Genomic DNA, 12,509 nt, shown 5'->3' with positions numbered 1-12,509 from the left:
TGTTGTGTTGCGTGCTATTCAGGCCTTAGGCGATAAAGTAGAGTCAGTGGTAAGTGATCATAAGTCTCTTATGGCCGAAGTCAAGGAACTTAAGGTCAAGAGTGCAGTGGGTGGAATTAGTGCCAGTGCTGTGACGAGTGCTAGTGTCAGTGCAGTGCCAAGTGCTAGTGTCAGTGTCAGTGTGGTGCGTGAGGATACTTCTGTGCGTGTCAGTCGTTCTCCCAGTCCGGGACCTCTTGCAAGCTCCCAAGCCCAGGGGAGAAGCAATGTCGAAGGGCAAAAGGGTTCGGCAGGCCTTGATCGGCGCACAGAAGTATCCTCGGTGGTTGCGGGCGTGTCTTCCAGAGACCGTCACTCCCACCTGCAGACGATTGAGCCCGTCTTTTACTCGTCCGCTGATCTATTGTCAGGGAAGAAACGCTGGACTCAGGTCTCTAGACCACTCAAACGCAGAGTCCAGTCCGCGAGTGCTCAACCGGGCTGCAGTCATTGGCTCAGCTCTGACTCGCCGCAGTCATCAGTCGACTGTACTCCGCCCAAGAGGAGTAAGGTTCTGCCGCAACAGATCTCGGCTGTTCAGGCTTTGCCTCAGCAGACCGTAGTGTCTGCCGACCCCAAGTTGTCTCTACTGCAGTCCATGCAAGCACAGCTTTCGGTCTTGATGAGTGAGTGTCGGGCTGAGAAGGTTGCGCCTCCGCCTCCGCCTGCACTCGCTCCGCCTGCGCTCGCTCCGCCTGACCGCAGTTCCGCCTGCCAGGCGTACGATGTTGAGCCACGTTCTGAGTTTACTGTTCCCAGTGGTGTACAGCCTCCGCCTTCCTTAAGGCAACCTCAGCAATGGGATCAGGAGGCTTATACCTCTCTTCCTCCGCTTCCACTTGCTGCTCCACCAGTGATGCAACACTCGGTTGAGGTACAACAACCTCTCCCGTCCATGAGTCAGTCTCCTCAGCTCTCGCTGCAGCGAGCTCAACCCTCCACAAGGCAAGCACCACAACACCTTAGCCTTGCGCCTCAGGAGCCTCAGCTTGCGAGACATTTACTACGTTCTGCGCAGCCTCTACCTCATCGCGCTCCGCTCACACCGCAGGAACAGGAACTTGCTACTCCGCTTCCGCCAACCACTCAGCAAGCGCAACCCTTGAGTTCAGCCACTCATGCCAGGAGTCAGCCTCCTCCACCCATGCGCCTACCTTCTGCTTCTTCTTTTGTTCAGCCTTTGCAGTCTGAGCCTCAGGTTTTCCCTCAACAGATTCTTGAAGAGGAAACCACTAATATTGTTGTTCCTGCTCGTTCTGACTCTGCTGTTCAGCATACCTGTCCGATCTCTTCGCTACACTCTGGTGATGAGGCGTCTGATGATGAGGCGGCACACCTGGATCCCTCATCAGACGTGGATGATTCCAAGCCTTCTCCACAGTCTATTGACTTTCGTAAAGTCTTGGCTCTGCTTAGGGAGGTATACCCAGACCACTTTGTCTCTGCTATTCCCCGCTCTCCACCATCTGAGTTTTCGCTGGGCATGCAGCCAGCTAAGTCTACCTATACTAAGCTAGTCCTAGCAAGGTCCTCTAAGAGAGCGTTAAGGATCTTAGGGGAGTGGCTGCAGACTAAGCAACACCTTGGCAAGACTTCTTTCATGTTTCCTCCGACTAAGCTCACTTCTAAAGCGAGCGTTTGGTATGCCACAGGAGAGGGACCAGGCTTGGGAGTACCTGCCTCTGCCCAGGCTGACTTCTCAAGTTTGGTAGACTCGCCTCGTAGAACTGCAATGAGGCGCTCTAAGGTTTGCTGGACCTTCTCAGACCTTGATCACTTCCTGAAGGGTGTTTTTAGAGCATTTGAGATGTTCAACTTTCTAGACTGGTGCCTGGGGGCCCTCAGCAAGAAGACCTCCCCTGCGGACAAGGATTCTGCCATGCTATTAATGTCCTGCATGGATAAGGCCATTAGAGATGGATCTGGTGAGCTTGCGTCGATGTTTGTATCAGGGGTTCTTAAGAAAAGGGAACAGCTTTGTACCTTCCTTTCCTCCAGCATTACACCTTGTCAAAGGTCACAACTCCTTTTCGCTCCGCTCTCGAAGTTCCTCTTCCCCGAAGAGCTGGTTAAGGACTTGTCTGCTGCCCTGATACAAAAGGACACACATGATCTTGTAGCCTCATCGGCTCGTAAGTCTAAGGTTGCTACCTCAGTCCCCAGGACTTATCGCACCCCAGTGGCTGATACTCCTGCTACGAGGTTCATACCGCCCTTTCGTGGTAGAGCCCCCAGCCGAGGAAGCTCCCGTCCAGACTCTTCCAGGAGCAAGTCTAGGAAAGGCTCCAAGGCCTCTAAAGGGAAAAACTGACTCTCCGCATCTCCAGACAGCAGTAGGAGCCAGACTCAAGAGCTTCTGGCAAGCCTGGGAAAAGAGAGGTGCAGACGCCCAGTCTGTCAGTTGGCTGAGGGAGGGTTACAGGATTCCATTCTGCCTCAAACCCCCTCTGACCACATCTCCCATCAACCTCTCTCCCAACTACAAAGAAGAGGACAAGAGGCTAGCGTTGCACCAGGAGGTGTCGCTACTTGTGCAGAAGAAGGCAGTGGTTATAGTCCGGGACCATCAATCCCCGGGCTTCTACAACCGTCTCTTTCTGGTGGCCAAGAAGACAGGAGGTTGGAGACCGGTGCTGGACGTCAGCGCGCTCAATGCGTATGTCACCAAGCAGACGTTCACGATGGAGACGACGAAGTCGGTCCTAGCAGCGGTCAGGCAGGAGGACTGGATGGTCTCGTTGGACTTGAAAGATGCCTACTTTCACGTTCCTATTCATCCAGACTCCCAACCTTTCCTGAGATTCGTTTTTGGAAAGGTTGTCTACCAATTCCAAGCCCTGTGTTTTGGCCTAAGCACAGCTCCTATGGTGTTCACGCATCTGATGAGGAATATAGCAAAATTCCTCCACTTATCGGACATCAGAGCCTCCCTCTACTTAGACGACTGGCTGTTGAGAGCCTCCACGAGTCGTCGCTGTCTGGAGAGTCTCAACTGGACTTTGGACTTAATCAGAGAACTGGGTCTGTTAGTCAACATAGAAAAGTCTCAGCTCATTCCCTCCCAATCCATTGTGTACCTGGGAATGGAGATTCGGAGTCAGGATTTTCGGGCTTTTCCATCGGCCCCCAGGATAAGCCAAGCCCTAGAGTGCATCATGAGCATGCTGAAGAGGAGCAGTTGCTCGGTGAGACAGTGGATGAGTCTCACAGGGACCCTTTCATCACTGGCCCTGTTCGTCGAGCTAGGGAGACTCCACCTCCGCCCTCTTCAATTCCATCTTGCAGCTCATTGGGACAAGGGTTTGACTCTCGAAGCAGTCTCTATCCCACTCACCAAAGAGATGAAGACCACTCTCTTGTGGTGGAAGAACAATCTCCTTCTCAGGGAGGGCCTATCGTTGGCTATTCAGACCCCCAATCTTCATCTCTTCTCAGATGCATCGGACTCGGGCTGGGGTGCAACCTTGAACGGACGGGAATGCTCGGGAATGTGGAACGAGGAACAGGGAACGCTCCACATCAACTGCAAGGAGCTACTAGCAGTTCATTTAGCCCTGCTGAACTTCAAGTCCCTCCTGCTAGGCAAAGTGGTGGAGGTGAACTCAGACAACACCACAGCCTTGGCTTACATCTCCAAGCAAGGAGGGACCCATTCGAGGAGCCTATACGAGATCGCAAGGGACCTCCTCATTTGGTCAAGAAGTCAAAACCTCACTTTGGTCACGAGGTTCATTCAGGGCAATATGAACGTCTCAGCAGATCGCCTAAGCAGAAGGAATCAGGTCATTCCCACGGAATGGACCCTCCACAAGAGTGTGTGCAACAGACTTTGGACCTTGTGGGGTCAACCTACCATAGATCTGTTTGCCACCTCCATAACCAAGAGACTTCCGCTGTACTGTTCCCCAGTTCCAGACCCTGCAGCAGTTCATGTGGATGCTTTTCTACTGAACTGGTCCCATCTCGACCTTTACGCATTCCCACCGTTCAAGATAATAAACAAAGTTCTGCAGAAATTCATCTCGCACGAAGGGACACGGCTGACGCTGGTTGCTCCCCTTTGGCCTGCAAGAGAATGGTTCACAGAGGTACTTCAATGGCTAGTCGACATCCCCAGGACTCTACCTCTAAGAGTGGACCTTCTACGTCAACCTCACGTAGACAGGTTGCACCCAAACCTCCACGCTCTTCGGCTGACTGCCTTCAGACTGTCGAAAGATTCGCTAGAGCTAGAGGCTTTTCGAAGGAGGCAGCCAGTGCGATTGCCAGAGCAAGAAGGGTTTCCACTCGTAGAGTCTACCAATCTAAGTGGGAAGTCTTCCGGAGCTGGTGTAGAGCCAATTCAGTATCCTCTACCAATACCTCTGTGACCCAAATAGCTGACTTACTTTTACATCTTAGGAATGAGAGATCCCTTTCAGCCCCTACGATTAAAGGGTATAGGAGTATGTTGGCTTCAGTTCTCCGCCACAGAGGTTTGGACCTTTCTTCCAACAAGGACCTTCAAGACATCCTTAAGTCTTTTGAGACGTCTAAAGAGCGTCGTCTATCCACTCCAGGCTGGAACCTAGACGTAGTCTTAAGGTTCCTTATGTCACCTAGGTTCGAACCTCTCCAGTCAGCTTCCTTCAAGGACCTTACCCTCAAGACTCTTTTTCTCGTCTGCCTTGCAACAGCTAAGAGAGTCAGTGAGGTTCATGCCTTCAGCAAGAACATTGGTTTCACGACCGAATCTGCAACATGTTCTTTTCAGCTCGGATTCCTAGCAAAGAACGAACTTCCTTCACGTCCTTGGCCTAGATCGTTTGAAATACCTAGCCTCTCCAACATGGTAGGTAACGAACTAGAGAGAGTTCTTTGCCCTGTCAGAGCTCTCAAGTATTATCTTAATAGGTCTAAACCTATTCGAGGACAGTCAGAAGCCTTATGGTGTGCCATCAAGAAACCTTCGAGGCCCATGTCCAAGAACGGGGTTTCGTATTATATAAGGCTTCTGATTAGAGAAGCCCATTCTCACTTAAAGGAGGAAGACCTTGCATTGCTGAAGGTAAGGACCCACGAAGTAAGAGCCGTAGCTACTTCGATGGCCTTTAATAAAAACCGTTCTCTGCAGAGCATAATGGATGCAACCTATTGGAGGAGCAAGTCAGTGTTTGCATCATTTTATCTTAAAGATGTCCAGTCTCTTTACGAGAACTGCTACACCCTGGGACCATTCGTAGCAGCGAGTGCAGTAGTAGGTGAGGGCTCAGCCACTACATTCCCTTAATCCCATAACCTTTTTTAACCTTTCTCTTGAATGCTTTTATTGTTGTTTTTATGGTTGTTACGGTAGGCTAAGAAGCCTTCCGCATCCTTTTGATTTGGCGGGTGGTCAATTCATTCTTGAGAAGCGCCTGGGTTAGAGGTTGTGTAGAGGTCCTTTAGTAGGGGTTGCAGCCCTATATACTTTAGCACCTTTGAGTTGATTCAGCCTCCAAGAGGAACGCTGCGCTCAGTAAGGAAGACGAACTTAAAAAAGAGGCAGAGTAACGGTTCAATTCGACTTCCTTACCAGGTACTTATTATTTCATTGTTATTTGAGATAACTGTTATATGAAATATGGGATACTTAGCTATCCTTTAATCTTGTACACTGGTTTTCACCCACCCCCCTGGGTGTGAATCAGCTACATGATTATCGGGTAAGTTTAATATTGAAAAATGTTATTTTTATTAGTAAAATAAATTTTTGAATATACTTACCCAATAATCATGATTTAATCGACCCTCCCTTCCTCCCCATAGAGAACCAGTGGACCGAGGAAAAATTGAGGAGGTGTCAACAAGAAGTACTATAGTACCTGGCCACAGGTGGCGCTGGTAAGTACACCCCCTTCTAGTATTGTGATAGCTGGCGTATCCCTCCATAGAATTCTGACGGGCAACGGAGTTGACAGCTACATGATTATCGGGTAAGTATATTCAAAAATTTATTTTACTAATAAAAATAACATTTTTAAAATAATTTGTATTTTTCCTAGCTATATAAACTTGAGTCATTCAAGTAAAGACCCTGCCTCAACCTCCCCAGAAGACTTTGACCAGGATAGACTTGAGCTTGCATCACGACAGTATTACATACCCGGCAATGGAGTTGCCGGGTAACCTATTAGAGTTACAATTGGACCCCCCCTTTTTTTTTTGTAGAAAATTGACATAGGAGTAATATAATTAAGTGATTCAGATTTGTATAGCTAAGAAAAATATAGATTATTAGAAAATGTCTAGTATTTTATCCTTTTACACAAGAATTTGAATATCTCATTTGTGTCTTAAGGTAAGGCATTGGTTTTACCATAGTTTTGATTGAGGAATAAAATATTTTTCAGAGAATGTTCCAACACTGGATGTGGGAGTAACATTTAGCAGCACTCATTTACTATGAGTATCGGATTATTCCTGCAATGAATATGAGAAGGGGTGTCAGCATTGACCCCAACTCTCGAGTTGAAAAAATGATTTCACTTAGAGAAAAGGTGAAGTTGAGGGGGAGGAAAAACTCATCTACCCAGACCTGTAATCTGCAAGGTGCAAAAGCCAAACCAAGATCTTGCATTAAAAGTAAAGGCTTTAGTTCATCTAAACATTACAGAGGTGTAAAAGAAACTTCAAGACCATCTGGAATTAATACACAGCCTGTAAGTACCACTGATGAAGATCATCATGGTTACATGAAACAGTTAAAACAGCTACCATCGGAAGTCTATGGAGAGATAGATTTACCTTTTGTGGACACTACTGCTATTAAGTGTTTGGTTACTGGTGTCCCTAAAGTACTGCGTATGGGAAGAGGAGATTCCCACAGCATTACTTGCTTTCGGGCCTGTGATGGTATGAAGGTAACAAAAACATTCAGAAGTATCAATGTTTTAGAGGCCTTTTTGAACTCTGAAGATGCCAAAAGCTGGTTACTAGCTTCTAGTGTTGTACCAAAAAGAGAATTTGTGGCTAGTGAAACCGAATTAAATGGTGTTAAGGTTATTGGTGAAATTGGGCCAGATCCTAAGGAACCTGCTGTTAAGAGGATCAAGCAAGAGTTAGATGATTTACCTGATGCTGAGACCAATAGTACTGGTATATTCAATATATCATATGTAGAAAAAATGAATGTATATAAAATAATTTATTATAGTCCTTCTAGTAAGCAATTTGTAACCAAAGTGTTTGAAAAGTTTTCGTTGTTGCTTAAATTTTTAGAGTTGGGGGAAGTGAGAGGTTGTCTTTTGGGTGTAAAAGATAAATGCAAAGTTCATTCAAGCTTTGTTATTAGTGATTACAAAAGTGCCTCAAAAATTGATGACCAAGATAATTCAGATGATGCGAGTTATGTTGAATCCACTGTCAGTAATATAAAGTGTGATACTGAAGTTTTAGATGGTGAGCTTCCTGATATACGTAAAGTTTCTCCAGGTAGAAAGCATGGTTCATATTTGTCAGTTGTGAAATCATATTTACCTTCCGATGAATCAGAAATATTGGGTGATGTAAATGAAGAAAGTGTGGATGATTTGGAAATAAATGATTATCATGATAATGTGGTTATTGATGGAGAAGGAAGTGATATTAAACCTAAGAAAGAAATTTACTTGGTTAATATGAAAAACAGTTGCCAGAGTACTCATACAGATAGTGAAGGGGAATTTCCTAGAAAACGTTCCGGGATAAAACACAATATAGACACATCAGCTATTAAGCCATTGATTGCTGGTTACCCTAAAATATCTCATAGAAAGAAATTAGACTTATATAGAATTGTTTGTATTCGTGCTTGTGATGGTCAAAGGGTAACAGCTAGTTTTAGGTCTCTTTCAAGCTTACAATCTTTTTTAGATTCTGAGAAAGCAAAGTCTTGGTTAGTTGATGAACATAATAATAGTGTTCGTTCCAAAAGAACAAAGTTATGCCCTGTGTCATATGATAGTAAATTACTTGCAATAAAACCAGAAATATCCTTCATCAAACCTGACAGACTTAGAGTTCTTTGCATTCCGAAGTGTGGGAAACCTAAAACAAAGTTTTTCAAATGTTCTGATCAGGGTCAAAATGACTCGAGTGCAATGCAGAAAATTAATGAATTTTTGACTGGTCAGAGTTTTATTTCATGGATCACATCAGAGAGAAGGTGTGATAATACAGGGAAAGGGGTTGATTCATGTTGGATTTGGAAAGATACCATAAAAACAGGGACTGATATGCGTCTATATTTGGATGAATTATTAGATTTTGATTGCACAAAAAGTGTTGATGTTAATCCAGCTATTGCTCCATATCTTCAAATACATCATAATCCTTTGGTGCCATCTGTGTCTTATGCGAGTAATCCTGGATGGGGCAGAGCTCACCGAAGTGACGATACATTTTCTTTAGTAGAGGATGCTCCTCATGACTTATTTGAAAGAACTTATAGATTAGTTAGTGTTTATGTACGTTGTTCATCAAGGTCTAACATGTGCAGGACAACTTGTGGAGAACTTATTTCACAAAGCAGAATTGTAGGAGGTTACTTCTGTTGTTGTAGTGAACCTGTACCGGCACATAATGAATGTTCCCATTGTAAAGCAACAACGTCATCATATAACAAATGGCATAAAATGAGTGATGATAGTGTTTTGTGCCGTGTGTGTTACAATTATTTAAGGAAGAAGAATGTTCCTAGACCATTAGATTCTAAAAAAGTACATCGTAAACCCTTTTACGTCCACAATCAATGCCAGTACAGATTGAGGTTGGAGTTGACATCAGACCTACAGCATTGGCAAATATTTTATCACAGTGAAAATAAGCAAGAGCATGATTCTGCCAAGGCTGTTGGCTCCAAAAGATTTACATTAACTGAAAGGGATTACATTGATAGGGTACGCTCCTCAGCAGGTAGAATGACCGCAAAGCAAATTGGGACTGCTTATAGATTTGAGAAGAAAAAAGATCCACCGCACCCAATGAAGCAATATCAGAGTCGCTGTAAAGTTGTTGATTCACACATACTAGATAATGGTTTTGTTACACCTGTTGAAAATATAACAATAAATCCTGATTGGAGGAGTGGAGAGTGGGATGAGTCCTTAGATAACGAAGTAGATTGTATAGAGTTTGAGATCAATGATGTAGAGCCTGAAGTGGCACTGAACACTACTGTACCAACAGTAGTAATGGAGACTAAGCCAAATCTGGATTGGAATGAGGATCTTCAAACCAAAACAACTTTTAATAAGAAACCTCCAAAGTCAGAAGAGTGCCTTATTGTCTGCTACAAGTGCGTTATGGATCCTGGTAGGAAAGATAATCCATTTTCGTGTAGGGAATCCAAAGAGCTTGATAGTCATATCAAGATGTGTCATAGAGAGAACTATTTTTGCTGTTCCATCTGTTTTCAAGATAACATAGTGGAGTCTTTTCCTAGTCTAAGGATATTGAACCATCATATTAGGCAGTTTCACAATAAAGAGAAAAGCTTTAAAAAGATGCAGTCTACTTTACAAACATGAAAAGTTAATTTATTGGTATTACTCATTATGATAATGTATATAAATCATTATCAAATTTTAAAGTTAATGGAAAAAGCAATATGCCATGGTTCAAATTTAATCATCTGTGTTTAGATGTTGTGTGAAGATTACTTTCAAAATTTGTGATTTTGTTTGTTGGCATTTTCATATAGTATGGAACTTTTATATTTAAGAATTCAAAGTGTAAACATACTCTTATGAATAATGTAAATACTGTAATTAATTATGATGCAAGACTAGATTAAGGATAACCATGGACAAAGATATACAGTATAAGTACACAAAAACATGAGCATAAGTTTCAATAGTAGACAGAATGTGAAAAATTGATTTGTAATTTCTCTCTCTCTCTCTCTCTCTCTCTCTCTCTCTCTCTCTCTCTCTCTCTCTCTCTCTCTCTCTCTCTCTCTCTCTCTCCCTGTGCTCTAGGTACACCCTCTTTTTAGCCTTCTTTTTAATCCCTGTTCCCTCTACCTGTGCATCCTCGCCCCCCTGCTGCTGTCCAACTTATTTTTTTTTATCACTGCAATTGCAGGGTGATTGTGATCAATGCAATTGCAGGGTGATTGTGATCACTGCAATTGCAGGGTGATTGTGATCACTGCAATTGCAGGGTGATTGTCCCTCAGTTTCACCTCTGTTTCTCTCACAGAAATCATTATGATTTAGTCAAGACTGTAAAGATGTAAATAAGATTTCAGATTAATTCATACTGATTGTGTTATCTTCTATTCTTTTTCCAAGTAGTCAAAAGTTGTTCTATATCCATAACTTGAAACTTGGACTCTTACTGTCCTTACCAAAGAGTTCTTTAGATATACTGTAATCAGTGTTATATAAGAACAAATTGCTATTATATACTGTAATTGAAACTCCAGCGGAAGAGAGGAAGAGACATTGAATTTATATTTGTTATATTTCTTCATTACATGAGGGTGTACAGCCCTCATGCATATGTAGGAAAATCCTGTAATTGACAAGAAAAATTGTCAAAATGAAGGAAATAAGAATTAACATGACTTGTACAGTATCTGACTCATGTAATTATATTTATTGTAATTAGTAATTCCTTAAGCTCCTCACTACTGATCCTACTGCCAATCATAAAGTGATGCCATTTAGTCTTTGGCTCAACCCAGCTTTCCCTTGAACAGAAAATGAAATGCCCAATAGGGTAAGTTATAATATAACCTATGTCACAGTTGGAACAATGAGGCAGTTAACTAAAAATGAATTTTTTTTTTTGTAGGACTTGTATCCCTCATTTGTATATAATTTTTAGAATATTTAAAGTTTTGATCATAAAGAGCTTCCATTGTTACAATTCATGATTTGATTGAAATGACTTCATTTCATCATAAAATTGGTAATGAAGGCAAAGGTGTCATTAATGAATTATGAAAATTATGGAGTTTTTCTGTTTACTGGATGGTACTGTGTTTTCAATTTTGATGTTGCTTTAAGGTATGGGACTTGTATGTATTGTACAGTATTTTTTTTTTTTGTATTTATGTATTTATGGTTTTTGTCAAGATGTATTATTAAAGTTAACTGCTAAGATGTTCAATTTTGTTCTTCTGTGATAAATTATAATTTTAACTTACGAGAAAAATGATAGTTTATAGTTTGGTTACGGTTATTAAAATACTGTAGTATTATCAAGTGTTTAGTTTATTTACCTGTATATGATAATGATAGTAGTATGTATCTAATCATCAGCCTTAAAATTTGCATTATAATTTGAAGGGTTTTCTTCCCAAAGAGAACAGTTTTTGGTGGGCCATTTTTTTAAACCAAGAGCTCCTTCATGATTTGTATTAGGCTCTATGGTTACTATATGTTATTTTCTATTTAAATGAGTTATATATAGTGATATTAAAATTTTTATAGTGTGCTAGAAATATTGTACTCTTGTACAATATTTCTGAACAGCAGACCTGTGTTGGGAATGAGAGGGTGCTTCAGGTATTTCTGAACAGCAGAGCTGTGCTGGGACTGAGAGGGTTCTTCAGATATTTCTGGACAGCTGAACTGATGGAAATGGTACAGTGCTATGGAGATTTATGTCTTCTAAGTGTGTAGATCCCATTTTGTTCCGTAACTGGAATACAAACCACGCTATTTAATGGGGGTATTACTTTCGGCGTAGCTGAAATGACGAGCCATTATTTTTAAGGAGGGTTTTACTACCCACACCGCTAGTTAGCGGAGTTAGGGGAGGGTAACTTGCTACCCCCCCCCCTCTCACACACCTGTGCTTGAGCTCACTTTGCTCTCGGCTTGGATGGTGGTTGGACATGTCCGCTCTCATCCTCGCCGTCATTTGGCAGCCACTTAATTGCTTTTGTCTTTTTTTTCTAGTTCTGTATATGTGAAGTTGGCCTCTGCAATCATGCGCACCTGCCCTGGTTTTCCCGAACACCCCTGTGGAGCATTCATGTCGGCGGGCGAGACTGATCCTCACACCCTTTGTCCTTCTTGTAGGGGCCAACAGTGTGATAGCAACTATAGGTGTAGTAAGTGTAGGGAGTGGTCTACCTCCCAGTGGGAGAGGTTTTCGCGACGAAGGAAGAAGAAGTCCAAACGGGATATTTCTCCTTCGAAGGTTGCTTCGAAAGGAGAAAAACCCAAGGCCTCTTCTTCCGTTGCCCAAACCTCCTCCGAAGCTTTCACTCGGTCGAATTCTTTCGAGAGATCGTCGAGTGGTAGCATAGACCGGTGTATTGTTTACCAACCTCGGGACTCGAGAGATGACGTTGCTTCCCTTAGCGAAGCAGCTCCACCTCTCCCCCCAGGGGAGGATATGTCATTAACCTCCCTTTTTCAGCTTTGGTCCTCCTTGGGCCTTACGGGTTTGCCCTCCAAGGAGGTTTTACTTAACTACTTCTGATTGGGTGCCGCTGTCAAGCAATCGTCGTCACT

At 43.2% G+C, this 12,509-nt stretch overlaps 1 protein-coding gene across 1 annotated transcript in view; it reads left to right on the top strand.

The window, feature by feature from the left end:
- LOC137629614 (uncharacterized) overlaps positions 1-11,218 on the top strand; it is a 43,336-nt gene extending 32,118 nt beyond the window's left edge. The window contains exon 2 of the mRNA XM_068361103.1: positions 6,411-11,218. Coding sequence (XP_068217204.1) covers positions 6,486-9,566 — 3,081 coding nt within the window. The 5' untranslated portion in view covers positions 6,411-6,485 and the 3' untranslated portion in view covers positions 9,567-11,218. The remainder of the gene's footprint in view (positions 1-6,410) is intronic.
- The last annotated feature ends 1,291 nt before the right edge of the window (positions 11,219-12,509 follow it).

The sequence above is a fragment of the Palaemon carinicauda genome, chromosome 37 (assembly GCF_036898095.1).
Source record: "Palaemon carinicauda isolate YSFRI2023 chromosome 37, ASM3689809v2, whole genome shotgun sequence".
Classification (NCBI taxonomy): Eukaryota; Metazoa; Arthropoda; class Malacostraca; order Decapoda; family Palaemonidae; genus Palaemon; species Palaemon carinicauda.
This window is presented reverse-complemented; position numbering and strand designations above follow the sequence as displayed.